The sequence below is a fragment of the Rattus norvegicus genome, chromosome 2 (assembly GCF_036323735.1).
Source record: "Rattus norvegicus strain BN/NHsdMcwi chromosome 2, GRCr8, whole genome shotgun sequence".
NCBI classification, from domain to species: domain Eukaryota; kingdom Metazoa; phylum Chordata; class Mammalia; order Rodentia; family Muridae; genus Rattus; species Rattus norvegicus.
In genome coordinates, this window is record NC_086020.1 from 54,225,736 (window position 1) to 54,241,420 (window position 15,685).

The following is a 15,685-nucleotide window of genomic DNA, read 5'->3' on the forward strand; positions in this document are numbered from 1 at the left end:
AACTCGTCCCTCTACCCTTTGTAAGCTAACATTCTTCTCGTCGCGGCAACCAGAAACGGTTCAGGGGCTGCTGCGCTTGCAAGGTCGCTGCAGGAGGGAGCACCGAACTTTGGACTGCACCTCAGAGGGCGAGGTAAACAAGAGGGCTATAAATGTCAGTGTCAGCCTGTGGCTTTGTGGATCTGCCCTAACTAGAGCAAAGAGAGGGGAAGACGCAAGCTAGTCTGAAGGGGTTGCGTAAGTAGGACTTGATTCTTTTAGAGTTTGGGAAATATTTTCTGAGGTAAAGTATGTTTCTCCCCTGCCTTAAGATAGGCTTAGTAAAAAGATGACTAATAGACATTAAAAAACATTTTTTTAAAGTGAACAAGAAGTGTCTGGGGAAAATAGTTAACTTTTTGAAACATTCTTTTTATGTTTTTATTGTTGCTGATTTCTGTCCTTTACTGGGCCGTGCTCAGGGGAAGTTGGGGCAATGGAAAATGCAGCTGTTTCTCTCTGCAGGAGACTGTGGTCTCAGATGGACAATATCTGGTTAAATTCCAGGGCTTCCCACCGAAGTTTAGAGTGGGGACAGACAAGAGGAAAAGCTAGTGGATTTCAAGAGCGGACATGGTAAATAGGTGCATTCTACCATACTGTCCAGATGTCCAGGGAAATCAGAAGCAGCTTCAGAGTGGAAAGCCGGGACGGAGCAGACTCTGGCCCCAGTGCAGAAGTGGTCACTTTTAGGCAGTAAGGTGGCGCCCTAGGTGGTCCTTTGGTGGGTAACTTTAAGTAGAGAGTGGAAGCTTGAAGATTGATAAGGGGCTTTAAAATGCTGGTCTGAAGTTCAGAGGAAGAGAATATGTGGCAAAGAGTATGCCTGCTTTCCTTTTAACGAGGTACAATCAAATGTAGTTCTGAACATAAACAGCTAATTCAGGCTTGTGACTGAAGACTAACTGAAGGCTATACCTACTGTCCAGTTGTTACTGGATCTAATTTTGTTATGTGCCTTCATTCAAATATATATATTTGACAGTTATAATTAAAATGCAAAGCTTATACCATAAAAACAGCTTTAAGCAAAGCTGAGCAGCCTATTGATTAATGAAGGACAATTCTGCAGGTGGGATGCATCCTCTCCAGTATCCCCTTTGTCACCAGATCACTCTGGGTGAGGGAAATAGTCTCTCTCCTCAGTGATGTTCGACATGTAGCCATTGGAAAATATTTTCTTTACAGCAGAGTATTAAGGGCCGAGCCCTCATGCTGGAGTTCTATAAGAGCTGAATTTGTGTGTGTGTGTGTGTGTGTGTGTGTGTGTGTGTTAGAGATTTGGCCCAGAGCCTCATGTCAATTTAGTCTAGGGAAGAAATACAAGTTAGACTTCCTATTAAGAAACTGAATAGCTTCCTCCCCCCCTTTCAGAGCATAGAGCATAGAGCATAGAGCATAGAGCATAGAGCATAGAGCATAGAGCATAGAGCATAGAGCATGTAGAAAATTTGCTGCTATAGTTATTGCGAGGTGAAATATTTAAAAACTATCAGTATACCCTGCTAGCAGAGAGATCCATGGCTTGGATTGGTCAGAACCAACTTAAATCTACTCTGGTGGACTATTACCTGTATGGTCTTAGAGAAGGCACCCAAGCCTCTCTAAGCCATAGTTTCCTCAACTACAGAAAGGGCAGTAGCTTAAATTTTCTGAGGCACGATTGGCATCTGGAAATGTGCTTAACAGTTTTCCTTTTTTGCCTTTATAGTTCTAGCAAAACCCAGTAATTGACCAACATAAGAATAATCCCTTTATTATTGTAAATATGTCCCTAAAGGAACTTCCCAGATTAAACATCAGAATTAGTACAAATAGCTGAAGTGGATTTAAAAGTCACCTTTTCTCTTTCCTGTCTTGTTTTATTTGGGGGTGTAGCCTCACAGTGTGACCCTGGCTGGCCTGGACCTTGCTATATGTAGACGTATTATATAAGATTCATTCAGTTGCCTCTGCTTCCTGATTGCTGAGATTAAAGGTGTACGTACCACACCCAGCTACCCCACACTCTTCCTCTCTCTTTCATTCTTTCTTTTTGGTTTGATTTTTCAAGACAAGGTCTCACAAGTAGTACTGGCTGTTGTGGAATTCACTACAAAGACCAGGCTGGTCTGGAACTCATACAGATCAAACTGCTTCTGCCTCTTGAATACAGGGATTAAAAGCATGAGCCACTCTTACCAGCTCCTTCACATTTCTTCAGAGGCCCTTATCGTTCCTAGGAGAGAACTCTCTCACTGTATAGCTGAGGATGGCCTCTAACTTGAGATTCTTCTGCCTCGGCTCCCAAATGCTGGGTTACAGGTGTGATGCTGTGACCAGCTAACTTTTTATTCAGAAGAATTTAACGCCATGAGGCCTATTCTCTATTCCAGAGAGGTCTGGAACTCACCTGTAGCCAGACTGTTCTTGAACTCAGAGGCATCCTTCTGGCTTAGCTCTCTGCTGTAAGTTTTACAGGCATGAGCAACCACACCTGACTTCTTGTATTCTTCTGTCAAAATGACCAAAATGACTCAGAGTTAGCTGTGTAGATGATCATCTTCTACTATTTCTTCTTCTTCTTCTTCTTCTTCTTCTTCTTCTTCTTCTTCTTCTTCTTCTTCTTCTTCTTCTTCTTCTTCTTCTTCTTCTTCTCCTCCTCCTCCTCCTCCTCCTCCTCCTCCTCCTCCTCCTCCTCCTTCTCTTCCTAATGATATTTGCACATTTTTCATGTCTCTAAATTTACCTTTTAAAAAATTCTGAGAGCAGTGGCCCAAGTTTTGGGAATGTTTCTTGTCAGGTATTTACTATTTTAACTTTCCTGTGAGAGGGGCATCTTTTTATCTGAGAATGTTCTGTCCAGCCAGAGGAACTTCATGAAGGTACTCGTAGCAACCATTATCTTCTTTTTGGTGTGCAGAATACTGTAGAAAGAGTCTTAGATGGAGCAAGAGCTCTTGTAATATTGCTCCTTGGCTAGGATTTTCCTCTCTTGGTCACACATAACCATGAGTATGGTCACAATATCAAAGCAGTCTAGTCTTATGTCTGAAGAGATTTAAATCCTATACTATCATGTTACTACATATGGAGGACTAACAAGCCAAAAAGATCAAATGCACCCAAGATGTTTAAAAATGTGGAAGGCTTGAACTTGAAGCCATGTTTACTGTCTGCTTTTGCCTGGCACGGTACAGGAAGATTTCATGCAAGAAGAGCTAAGAAGAACCACATTCATGATGGCACCATGCCTCCACTGTCATGTCCTCACTTCTCTTTCTGGGCTGATTCTTTTCAGTGTTGTGCAGAGTTCAGTACTGACATTTTCTAGATCGACAGGGGACAGAACAAAGCAGTTAGAGCTCAATACATGTCAAATGTGTTTGCAGAATGTTCTGTATGCACTACAGTTGGAAGGTGTTTATGAATATGTGTCTTCCCAGACAGGCGCCTGGCTGTCTAGTCAGGCACATTTCCATATATGTGCTGCTTATGGAAATACTGTAATGTGGTGTAGGTGGACGGCCGATCATCCGACCATTCCTCTTAGCTAGCACCTTCCCCTTTACAGGATCATTTAGTGGAAGGAGGCTCATGACAATGGTGTCCCCAGCCCAACAAAATGGACATGGAATCCATAAGCTGTATTAATAAGTATGATTGTACCTACTGTGTTGAAAGCAGTTCATAGCAATGACTGTGAAGTTATCAATGAAGATTGTATCTCTTGTTTTATAGGAAAACCCCAGCAATGTGGAGAAGCCTAGGGCTTGCCCTGGCTCTCTGTCTCCTCCCCTATGGAGGAGCAGAGAGCCAAGGCCAAAGCCCTGCTTGTAAGCAAGCTCCACCCTGGAACATAGGAGATCAAAATCCAATGCTAAACTCCGAGGGCACAGTGACAGTGGTTGCTCTTCTTCAAGCCAGCTGATACCTGTGCCTTCTGCAGGCATCCAGGTAAGGAATCTTTGAAGGTTTGGGATATCTTTAGGGAAAGGCTACTAAACACAAATGTATGCATATAAAATGCAATACAAATAATGTAATTGTTAAGTAACGCTTTTGAAGACAAGTAAGTTTGTATAGTGCATGTGCGCATGCACACACACACACACACACACACACACACACACACACACACCACAGATACATACAGTACTATTAAAATGTTTACTGTAGTATTCCGGGGCTTTGGAGATATTTTCCCATTAGTGGAGCAGATACTTTAAGAAGCAGAGGAAGGCACACACAAACACACTAAACACTAAAATGCTAATAGATGGTCTTGCATCATTTAACAACCATAAACAAAAAATATTGGTTAACTCATCCATCAAATATTAATTGCATAACATTCTGTATATATGCAAAATGAATCTAAATTTATACTAATTTGGAGCTCACGTTCATGCAAGCATTTAGCATTAAGTTTCAAGTTTTCAACAATTGTAAAAGTTAAAGGCTCAGTCTTATAACACAAAGAAAAATTACAGCCAGTTAAAAATAAGAGCTTCACGGAAAGCAAAAAGAATGTAGAAGGCAGAACAGATAAACTAAATGTCATCATGCATTTTATGTGTTTTCTCCCTAGATTGGAAGACCTGCGAATAAAACTAGAGAACCAAGGATATTTTAACATCTCCTATATTGTTGTTAATCATCAAGGATCTCCTTCCCAATTAAAACATGCACATCTTAAAAAGCAGGTGTCAGATCACATTGCTGTTTACAGACAAGATGAACATCAAACAGATGTCTGGACACTCTTAAATGGAAACAAAGATGACTTCCTCATATATGACAGGTGAGCCGTCCTCCGGGCCCTTCCTATTTATTTACTTTTACTGCACACAGTAGTCTTCCTTATTGCGGAATGCCACAGTTCACCTCTCCTCGCATGGGATTCCTTACTGTTGGAAACACTTTCAGTTTCCACCCTATGACAGACACTGCCCTACTGTTTTCCTCCCCAGCTTTCTACTTCCTCTCCCCCTTCCTTCCTTCCTCCTTCTCATTTTTCTTCCTACTACATTCCTCCTGTTTACATGCTTGTATTATTCAGGGGGATTTAGTTTTCTTCTCTTCACACTGAACATTCTGCAAAAATGAGCTCATCTTGTCTCTGACCACAATGCCCACACATAAAGCCTAGTGAACTGAAATAACCCAAGTTCAAATACAGTAACTGAACACCAGACCAAGATATGTGTTCCACAGTTGCAGTCATAAACATCTTAAATTTGGTGACTCAAATGGGAATCAACTACATTCTTTCTTAAATGTTGACCTTTCTGTGCGTCTTGGAGGGAGGCCAGCATTACCCTGTTAAACTGTTTTGCAGAACATGACAATACCGTCTTGGGTGATGACCTTGCTGCCATCTGCCCTTCAAAAAACTGTGACAGGCAGGTGTTAAGGAATTGTAATCATTCACCAGCTTCTGTGTCTCACATTTATTTATACTGCTTTTATAATCAGCCCCTCGGGTGACTTTCCTGTTACTTCTCCCTCAGATGTTTGCAACAGCTTCTCCGGTGTTTCTTTCCTGACTTGTATTTAGTAGTAAAGGATTTAAATAAGGTGCTTAACCTCTTTTTCTCATCAAGCACTCAAGTTTCAAATTCCGTCTGCTGAAGTGGTTGGTTTTTATGGTTTTGAACAACATTTTTGAGTTAAATATGAGTCCACCATTTCACTAGGTAGAAATAGAAAACTGACTATACATTCCCCTCTGTGTTAAATAAATGGAAGAATCATTTGCATAACACACATAGTTCTTAGTAATGTGCAGATTAATGACCACACTTGTTCGCGTCTAAAGTAATTGACAATTTTGCAGCCATATGCTTGTGTCTCTTAATTAAGTATGGTAGTTGTTTTGTGCATGACATGTATGAATCCATTTTGGAATCTATGATTAAATAAAGCATTCATATTTTTAGAGAATTTCAATGCATATATTGTCTTCTATACAACATTCTGAGTTGAAGCTTGCTTTCTTCTGACTCCATACGGGCTGAATGTTCACTTTGCTTCCCATTAAATATCATTTTAGCATTACGTTTGCTTCTCTTAGGCCTCTAAACTAATCTAGCCAATAGTAAAGTACACTACTTTGGCACTCATATAAAGATGTATATTTTGGTATATAATGTCGGTAAAAATAGACATTTCAACCTTATCATTTTTGAGAATGTCAAATTATAATCCTAGTTATTTTATTGAAGACTTTATTATGTCAGGTAGCTCATTAAAAAAATGAGCTAGTGGGCCCAGGGCATGCATGTGTTATATATTGGAACGCCAGTACTCATGATATTCAGTAGACAGTGGAATCATGAGTTTAAGGCTACCTTAGATGCCACAGTGAGTGCAAGGCTAAGCTGAATTAAATTACCTAAAAATCTACCTAAAAAAGAAAAAAAAATCAAGGACTGGGGATGTAGCTCACTGACAGAGAACTTACATAGGACGTGCAAGGCCTAGGTTTATTTCCTACACTACAAAAATAATAAATAAATAAGATTCTGCCCATTCTGGACATTGTTTTGGTTGTGTTATGATTTCTGGTTCTGTGAAATTTGTCTTGCCTAAGCAGTTTTGAAGAGTTGCCATGATTAGTCTTTGGCAGAATATAAAATTAAAATTAAACATGTATTTGAGTCAGTCATTACACATTTAAAAAATTATTAGTGACACATATAACTTTTCAATACTAATTAAATATCCAGTACTAACTTCAAATACTAAGATTAGGCTCAGTGTAATCTCGCTGTACCCTGACCTGGTATACATCCTGGAAACTCAACTGTAGACTCCGTTCAAGGAAATGTATTAAAAGCATAGAAGAGTCTTGGCCCATAGCACCTAACACAATGGAGCCCTAGTAGGGCCACAGTACAGTAGTAACCTCGTGTTTGCCTTTTAGATGTGGCCGTCTTGTGTATCACCTTGGTTTGCCCTACTCCTTCCTCACTTTCCCGTATGTTGAAGAAGCCATCAAGATCGCTTACTGTGAGAAGAGGTGTGGAAACTGCTCTTTCACGGTAGGTATTTTTCTCAATTGCTTTTACTGGGGGATAAGGAGAAAACTTTAAAAAAAAATTCTACCTAAATAAGTGGTTCACCATCGATTATAAAAGGAAAAATTTAAATGCACATTTTTTTTTGTTAGGTAACACACTTTAAAACATATTTTCAAGATTTATATTGATGCCTTTATCTAGAAAGTCTCTCAAAGCAGACAAACTGGTGAGATGGCTCAGTGGTTAAGGATACCTGCAGCTTTGGCAGGAGAGCCCTCTTCAGTCCCCATCACCCACACAGCAGCTTAGAGCCATTCCAATTCTAGTTCCAGGGGATCCAGTACCATCTTCTGGCCTCTGAGGGTACCAGGTACAAATGCAGTGCATTCAATACATGGAGGCAAGACATTCATACACATGAAGCAAAAATAAATATTTAAAAATAATAAAAAATCAAGGTAGATCACTATGTCAGTTACTAATGAATGTTGTTGCATGAAGGATGTGCTCGAAGAATTTAGTCAACATTTAAAATATTCTGACTGTGGAAACCTGGGCAGAAGCTCTTCTATGATGTCAGGGAATTAAAACTATTTAGTTTGTCAGGGATTCAGGACAATCAGGTTTTTAAAGAGCTATCCTCTTTTCCTTCTGTAAGTTGAATATTGCACTCCCATGTAAAAGAAACATGTACTACCAATTACTGATATCTCCTAATAACCATGAAAACGCTTATTTCTTGTTATGAGAAGTACTACATTTAAATATTTCTATACAAATTTAATTTTTATCAACTAAAATGTTTTCCCTCCTATTGAAGTGAAAATAATTTTAAACAATGTTTGCTAAATTGGTCAGATTGTTAAATTTTAAATTCAGGTTTAAAAATGTTCTGAAATTATATAGTAATCAATTAATTTGGTTGGCGGGCCACATTAATCATACCAATTTGACATTTTAATATTTATAAAATTCTGAGAGCTATTTTCAGATTTTAAAGAGGAAGAGACTGAGTTGCAAATAAAGCTCTTAAAGTTGAACCGACACTAAATAATTAGTGCCATTAAGTTTTATTTTTCATATTTTGGGATTATTTTTTATTTTGTATTTGTGTAAATGCCTACTTAAATTTGCCCAGCTGTATTGAAATAAAAAGGCAAAAAGATTTCCCATAATAGGCTTAAAACTTGTGAAGTATTCAAAGAGAATAAGATAGCATAGAATCTGATATCTACATCAATTCGGGACCTTTCTGTTTTGCTGTCTCCCAGATGCCATCAATTATGTGATACATTATTTGTTCAACCAAGAGAGAGAAAAAAAAACTGCTGTCAATTAAAGTAGGCTGCGATGCCATTTTTACACAACAGAACTGTGAAAACATTACTAAAGCTTTGGTGAAATTAAAAACATCTTCTCACATATGTTGCAGAATGAAAAGTTGCCTGTCTTTGCTGACATTTTTGAGTTGTCAGAGAGAAGCTATTTAGCTTTCGACAACAGGATTAGATCAGATGGCGAGCTTGAAAAGTGGCACAACTGGTTAAGATTCTGAACTATTTGGCTAGCTTCATTACACTCAGCCAGTTAACTTAAGTTTGATTTTACAGAGAGAAATATAGTAGTTTGGTTTCTTTTGATCTATTATAAGAATTGTAGATGTTGCGAGTAAGATCAGGCTCATTTTTGTTGATGTACTAGCCAAGTGTATCCCACCCGATTCACTTGTTGGAATGAAGTATGTTGGTTCTACAAGTAATTTTGTCCTGCATTCATGGTAGTTCTATAAGCGAGCTAATAAGTGATTTATAAATTTGTTCCAGAGTCTTGAAGATGAAGCCTTCTGTAAAAACGTGTCCTCGGCTACTGCAAGTAAAACCACAGAGCCCTCAGAGGAGCATAACCACCACAAGCACCATGACAAACATGGGCATGAGCATCTTGGGAGCAGTAAGCCTTCAGAGAATCAGCAACCAGGGGCATTAGATGTTGAGACAAGTCTTCCTCCTTCAGGCTTGCACCACCACCACCACCACCATAAGCACAAGGGCCAGCACAGGCAGGGTCACTTAGAGAGCTGAGACATGGGGGCAAGTGAAGGCTTGCAACTTTCACTTGCCCAGAGGAAGCTCTGACGAAGGGGATGCATAAACCAGCTCCTGTGTAAGTTATCTGAGGAGTCTGGGGCAGCTACCAGTAGCTGCTGCTGCCACTGCCGACACCTCATATTTGAGAAGTCAGGATCTGCAATCACTTGACAGTGTGCCGAAAACCTCCCATCCTTGTGTAGCTGACAGGGGCTTTTCGCGGAGGAGAAAGTCATTGAATCCTGTCAATGTAGATCACCTCCAGCTGCCTGACACAGTCAGCATGTAAGCCCCACAGAAGCCAGCCCCAACTGAAGCTGAAATAATAAGACCAAGAAGTGAAAATGAAATTTGAACTAAATATTTAAAATAAAGCGTACTCTCCCCAACTCCATCTAAAGACACAATTTCATTTCTAGAATGTTTCCAATCCATTTAATTAATTAGTGAAGTAAAAGTAGTTGAAATTGGATTTGTGCAAACATGGAGAAATCTACCACATTGGCTTCTAAAATTTAAAATTTTTATGCCACAAACCATTTCATCCAAATCAGATTTGTACCGTGGGGCAACTGAAAAGTGATTGCGGCCATTGGTTAATATGTCTTCCTTTTTCTTTCTCCAGTGTTCTAGTTACATTGATGAGAACAGAAACATAAACTATGACCTAGGGGTTTCTGTTGGATAGCTCGTAATTAAGAACGGAGAAAGAACAACAAAGACATATTTTCCAGTTTTTTTTCTTTACTTAAAACTTTCAAAACAATAGAAACTTTGTCTTTCTAATCTTATACTTTAAACCGATTAAATCTTTAACAGACTACATTTTAAATATCTACTTATCTTTTTTATCTCTAAGACTCCTAGTTTGAGTTTCACTACATATATCTGTGAATCTTGTTTTTTTCATCTAATGCTGTATCAGTCTTCTGAGTTGTGAGTGACTGTCTTGAAAGATGTAATGGAAGAAAAGTATGGTGTTAATCTGCATAGTGCTTAAGACAGTATTTCCATAATCAATGACGGTTTAATAGAGAAACTGAGTCCTATGAACCTGAACTCCTTTATGGCTAATACAATTAAGCAAGAATGGAGAATAGAATTGATTGGCTACAGTACAGATTATCAAAAATAAATGCAACTTAAAAAGCTGGAAAGTGTGTGTCTTTATTGTTCAGCTCACATTGAAAGTAGAAGTGCATCTTTAGAGCCTTAAAGAAAACTAGGTAAGTTGTTGCTAATACACTAAGTGCCCTGCTCAAAACCGCCTCCGAGTGAGGCGGGTGTCTTTGGAGGCCGCGAGGCGCTGCTCTAGGTCTCGGATAGTGTTCTGGAGACTTGCAATTTCCTTGTTCTTTTCCTCCTGAAGATGCTGAAGCTTCTAAATGAAGCAGAAAAAAACTTTGTCATAGCAACTTAGAAGTAAGGTTAAGTATAATGAACTACAAAGTAGCAATCATAACATTTGTACTTTAAAAACTATCCTATGGACTGGAAGGCCTGTAGCTTCATTTTTGTGTGCTTTAAAGAGAAAGTCTAGTATAAGGCTACAAAAATAATTTAATATACTTAAAACAAATATGTTATGGTTTGCCCTGGAGTTATCGGTATTTTGATGCTAATTTCACTGCCCCAAGGACAGCTGCTTAGTCACATACTCAGGAATCAGGTGACTTCACCAGAACCTTCTTCCCACTGAATTTGTAAAATACAGGTGAGGGGCAGGTATAGGATAGAAGGAGGCCTGTCATTGGAGGAGAAGGAAGGATGGGCGGGAGAGAAGTTTGAAGGAAGAGGAGAAGACTGGAATGGAAAAGAGGAAGAGACAGGAGGGAGAGAGAGAGAAGCCATGGCAGGAGACATTAAGATTCTGTTCTGTGTATTTACAGGTTGCTATTAATATGTTCTTAAGGGATGGATGGTACTGGGCTTTGTATGTTTAGGTGGGCAATTATATCTTATCAATTGGATCTAAGGTTATTGTGTTGTGTGTTCTTCATGTGTAGATTTAAGTGTAATGGAGTGTGGGGCGACTGGTCTGGGCCGCCACAGAATTGGAATGTGTGCTTCTGGCAAGAGATCCAGCAGATATCTTGGGGCACTGCGGTGCTGAACCTAGGGGGATAAAAGACAACCATACTTTTTATATTTTTTATATTGTTACAACAACACAAATATTAGGCAATTTTTATAGGAGCATACTAAGAAGACAATTAATTAACTGAAGTTACAGTTATGGGACAAAAGACACATACCCTTCTGTAGATACTTTGCGGCAAAATAGTAGCTTCCGGATATGGTTTTGACTTAGTCTGAGCTCTTGCTAGTTTAGTGTCAAACTGAACCAAATTCAAAAAGAGAAAGTTATTAAGGGTGTTACAGTTTAATACTTACAAACAATGTTTCCAGCCAAATATTTTTCTCTGTATTTTGTAATTGAACACATTCTATTTAACAGACAGAAAAACCTTTATGAAACAATTGGAAAAAAGAAGGAACATGCAAACAAGAGTCCGCTAAGTGTGGGGTTAAAATTGCTGTGGTGGCTTTACAAAAGGCTGGACGCTGGGTACTACCTGCCTAGGTAGCAAGGATTTATTTTTTAATCCACCACTGTTCTTCCTACTTCTCCACGTGAGGCATGTGCTTGACCACTGAGCCACAAAAGATTTAATCTTACAACTGGTATATTTTGTCAAGAAATAATGGTGTGATTCACAGACTCAGGAGAAAAGCTCATATGTCTATCAAACGTTGAAGCCAAACATTAGAATTTGGATGTGATTTAGTCAATTCCTCCTTTTTTAAAAAATTAAATTGAGTCAAATTAAAAGATTTAGTATCTTCTCATAAGCCATTTTTTTTTTGCCCAATATTCCGCTATAATTCTTCCTTTCAGATTTATCTTAGCATGTTCTCTGAGAAAACTAGGACAAGCTTTCCATGAGATTATTCCCTAGTTTAAGGAGAGAATACTTAGTTATAATAGAGATAGATAAGACATCTGAGTACTATCCAAACAGCATAATCAGACGAGACTAGTGACGCGGTCCAGAGAGCAAATAAAATACAACAACTAATTGATAGATGACACGTTGGGCTACATCTTGAAATATGGCCTGTTGTGTTCAGTTGGCCATTCAGTGCTCTCTGTGGACATTCTTGACCAGGATGTGGCACCAGCAGTACAGCGGCACAGTGGCTGCCATGGCAACAGCAAAATTCCTCAGAAGCAACACACATATCCCTGCTTGTGCCCAATACAGACTCCCAACAAGTACCCTAGGCATAGCAAAATTCCTGGTAAATAAATAGTAAATTATGTCATCTAAGATGTGTGGATTCTTTGCAGAATGTAAAGTGGAAGTAGAGATGGGTAGAAGCCATGGCATAATAATTTAAAAAGACATTGGTAGAATTTAGAAAAAATGCAAAAGCCAAGTATTCTGTGAGCACATCGATATCCTTGCAATTCTGACATATAGCTGAGCAGCTCATTGAGAAGAATGAAGAACTAGAAAGTTTATCAGATACACTTATTTAAAATACATTTAGAAATGTTTCAAAGGAATTTTGCCTCTAGAATAGATATCTTCATAGGAATATATTGTGGAGAAATTTGTCTGTTTTTATCCCAAATAAAACAAAAGGGTTCCACGATTTCTTCTGGAATTCCTTGTACTCTGCCCATGCTGGGATGGTGGCCTTATGCTGCCTGCATAGACTAGACTGTAAGATCAGGTGGCTCCTGAGTTGCTGTCCTCATTCTCAGAGGAAGCAATATTCTTCCTGGAAGCTAGGACCATCTTTAGATCAAGTGCTGAAAAGCATATGTCCTGTAGACTGAGCATTGCTTTTGCTGAAGAATGAGAAAGTGTGATGTCTTCTACCTAGGTCTGAAATTTGTCATTGCAGTCAGAAATAAACACCGAGGACTGTGTTCCTGTTTCGCCAACTCATAAACACCTACTTCTTTTTTTTTTTTTTTTTATTATTAACTTGAGTATTTCTTATATACATTTCGAGTGTTATTCCCTTTCCCAGTTTCCGGGCAAACATCCCCCTCCCCCCTCCCCTTTCTTATCGGATAAACACCTACTTCTATATGTAGTCTAAGTATTTCATTTCTCTTTTCCTTCTCCTGAGTTTTCAACGTTGCATTTAACTCTGATATTTCCATCTCCTTCTTTGCCATTAGTTCTTTGTGCTTTTCTTCATTTAATTCAACTAAATAAAACAGAAACAGATTCATTCACTTAACAGTTCAAAGTTATGTGATTTCATTTCTTCATTTTACATTTACTTACTCCACATATTTATTGTTCTCCTGTGTAGTAGGCATTATACTAAACCCTCCATGCAAGTTACATGTGTTGCATGTTTTCATGGAATTTCTACTTTAGGTAGAAGGCAGACATTAATTACAACCGTGGTTGGGATGACACAGGAGAAACATGGCAATGTGCTGACAGCTTGGGGGGAAATTATATTAGTTGCATTTTCCATCACTGTAACAAAATACCCAACAAGAAGCAACTTAGGGGAAGAAAGTTTTCTTTTTGGTTCATGGTACGAGTGGTTTCAAGCCACCCTGTGGAACTGACAGCCATGGTGCTCTGTGGTGATGGGACTCTGCATAGCTGCTTGGTCTCAGTGGACCAGGAAGCAGACACATAATACAAGTGGGGCTGGACTAGAAAACTCAAGGCTTACTACCCTGGTGACACACTTCCTCCGGGTAGGCTCTACCTCCTAAAGGTTCCTCAATCTCTCAAAAACAGCAGCAAGTGTTCAAACACGTTAGCCTGTGGGGGGACATTTTGCATCCAAAAGGTGAGAGAATTGTTAACCAAATTTGTTGGAGGGGCCTAAGAGGAAGGGGTCTTTCGCAGGGTGTTATTTTTTAAGGCAGAGCAGCACATAAAAGTCATTTTTCTAGGTCTAGTTGTTACATCAAATGAGAGCTGCTGAGAGAAATGCGGGCTCCATCTCAGGAGAAAGAAACGAGGTCCATGATGAGCCCACTACCCAGTGTCTGTTTTAAATTGTGGTTTAAATGGGAAGCCTGGCTGCATAGTGTATCATTTGTATGCATGTAGTACCCTAGACTGCAAGGCACATCCATGTGAGGTGTGGTGGTTTGAATAAGAATGGTCCCCACAGGCTTATATATTTGAATGTGTAGTCACCAGGGAATGGCTGTATATGAAAGGATTAGGAGGGGTAGTCTTCTTAGGGGAAGAGTGCCACACTGAAGTTTCAAAAGCCCTTGCCAAGCTCAGTGTCTCTAACGAAGGATCCAGATACAGCTCTCAGCTACCTGCCTACCAGTTGGAATAATGGACTCTGAAACTATAGTGTGTATATATATTTTAAGTAAATGATTTTTTTAAAAGTGAATTTTATTAATAAATCACATTTTAAAATTGTGTGTATAGGGTAGTTTTAATGCATTTTAGATAAGCTATTGCACAGTATTTGAAATACAAATGTATTTTGAATGAGTAAATTATTTGTGCTCTTAAGCAAAAATAGCTTACAAAATAAGATACTCAGAAGTTGGGAAGGGACACAAGTTTGGATTGTTAGTTTAGAAAATCTGAACTATACTTGACTGCAGATTTGCAAGTCTTTGCTGTACTTTCCCAAATGATCAGGCCTTTTTCCTGATCAACATCACATCTCTATGCTTCATCAGCTTTCCTTAGAGCATTCTTTTTTTTTTTTAATTAACTTGAGTATTTCTTATTTATATTTCGAGTGTTATTCCCTTTCCCGGTTTCCGGGCAAACATCCCCCTAATCCCTCCCCCTCCCCTTCTTTATGGGTGTTCCCCTCCACATCCTCCCCCCATTGCCGCCCTCCCCGCAACAATCACGTTGACTGGGGGTTCAGTCTTAGCAGGACCAAGGGCTTCCCCTTCCACTGGTGCTCTTACTAGGCTATTCATTGCTACCTATGAGGTTGGAGCCCAGGATCAGTCCATGTATAGTCTTTGGGTAGTGGCTTAGTCCCTGGAAGCTTCCTTAGAGCATTCTTAATCTTGCTAATAACATATGTTATCAAGGACGGTTGCCTCAAGAAAATCTCTTATTTTAATAAGAGCCAATCAGTTCGCAAAATCCAATAAGGGAGTTCTACCTACAACTAATCTATGACTTTTAGACCTTGTTTTCCCCATTTGGACTATATATCTAATCTCTCTACTATCACTGGTATGTCAAAATCCAAACGCTCTGTTGCCATGTCAGTCATCTAAATATAATCGTAGTCATGGCCATCACCTTCACAGTCACTTCAGATTTTCTTACCCCAAAAAAAGTGACAAAGAATACATCTTTAAGCAATAGTCTTTCTCTTGCTGAATCTTCTGGTAAAATATAAAGAAAAAGCAGGAATTAGGCAATCACTCTCTAACACATCCAATGTCTTCCTCTCTGAGTATCTGTCTCTAGGCCTGTGGTGGTTGGAATCAGACATATCCCACAGGCTCATGTGTTTGTGCACTTTTCCCTCTGAGTTAATGGTGCTGTCTGGGGAGCTAGTGTGGCCTTG

General features: G+C 39.2%; 2 protein-coding genes across 7 annotated transcripts in view; one reads left to right on the plus strand and one right to left on the minus strand.

Moving 5' to 3' along the window:
- Positions 1-10,287, plus strand: Selenop (selenoprotein P). 2 transcript variants are annotated; one of them, NM_001083911.1, is made up of 5 exons: positions 1-133; positions 3,760-3,975; positions 4,610-4,822; positions 6,947-7,064; positions 8,867-10,287. In NM_001083911.1, the coding sequence occupies exons 2-5, from the start codon at positions 3,773-3,775 to the stop codon at positions 9,488-9,490; spliced, it is 1,158 nt and encodes a 385-aa protein (NP_001077380.1). In that variant the 5' UTR covers positions 1-133; positions 3,760-3,772; the 3' UTR covers positions 9,491-10,287. The 2 variants fall into 2 exon arrangements, with proteins under 2 accessions (NP_001077380.1, NP_062065.2); NM_019192.2 differs by lacking the exon at positions 1-133 and adding an exon at positions 177-237.
- Ccdc152 (coiled-coil domain containing 152) overlaps positions 10,278-15,685 on the minus strand; it is a 24,519-nt gene continuing 19,111 nt past the window's right edge. For 3 of the 5 annotated variants that reach the window (XM_017591017.3, XM_006231988.5, NM_001191959.1), the window contains 3 exons: positions 13,230-13,357; positions 11,386-11,469; positions 10,278-10,511 (listed from right to left, as the gene is read on the minus strand). In XM_017591017.3, the coding sequence (XP_017446506.1) occupies positions 10,389-10,511; positions 11,386-11,469; positions 13,230-13,357 (335 nt within the window). In that variant the 3' untranslated portion in view covers positions 10,278-10,388. Of the gene's footprint in view, positions 10,512-10,880; positions 11,246-11,385; positions 11,470-13,229; positions 13,358-15,685 lie in introns of those variants that run through there. The other 2 variants (XM_063282349.1, XM_063282348.1) reach the window with 1 other exon arrangement.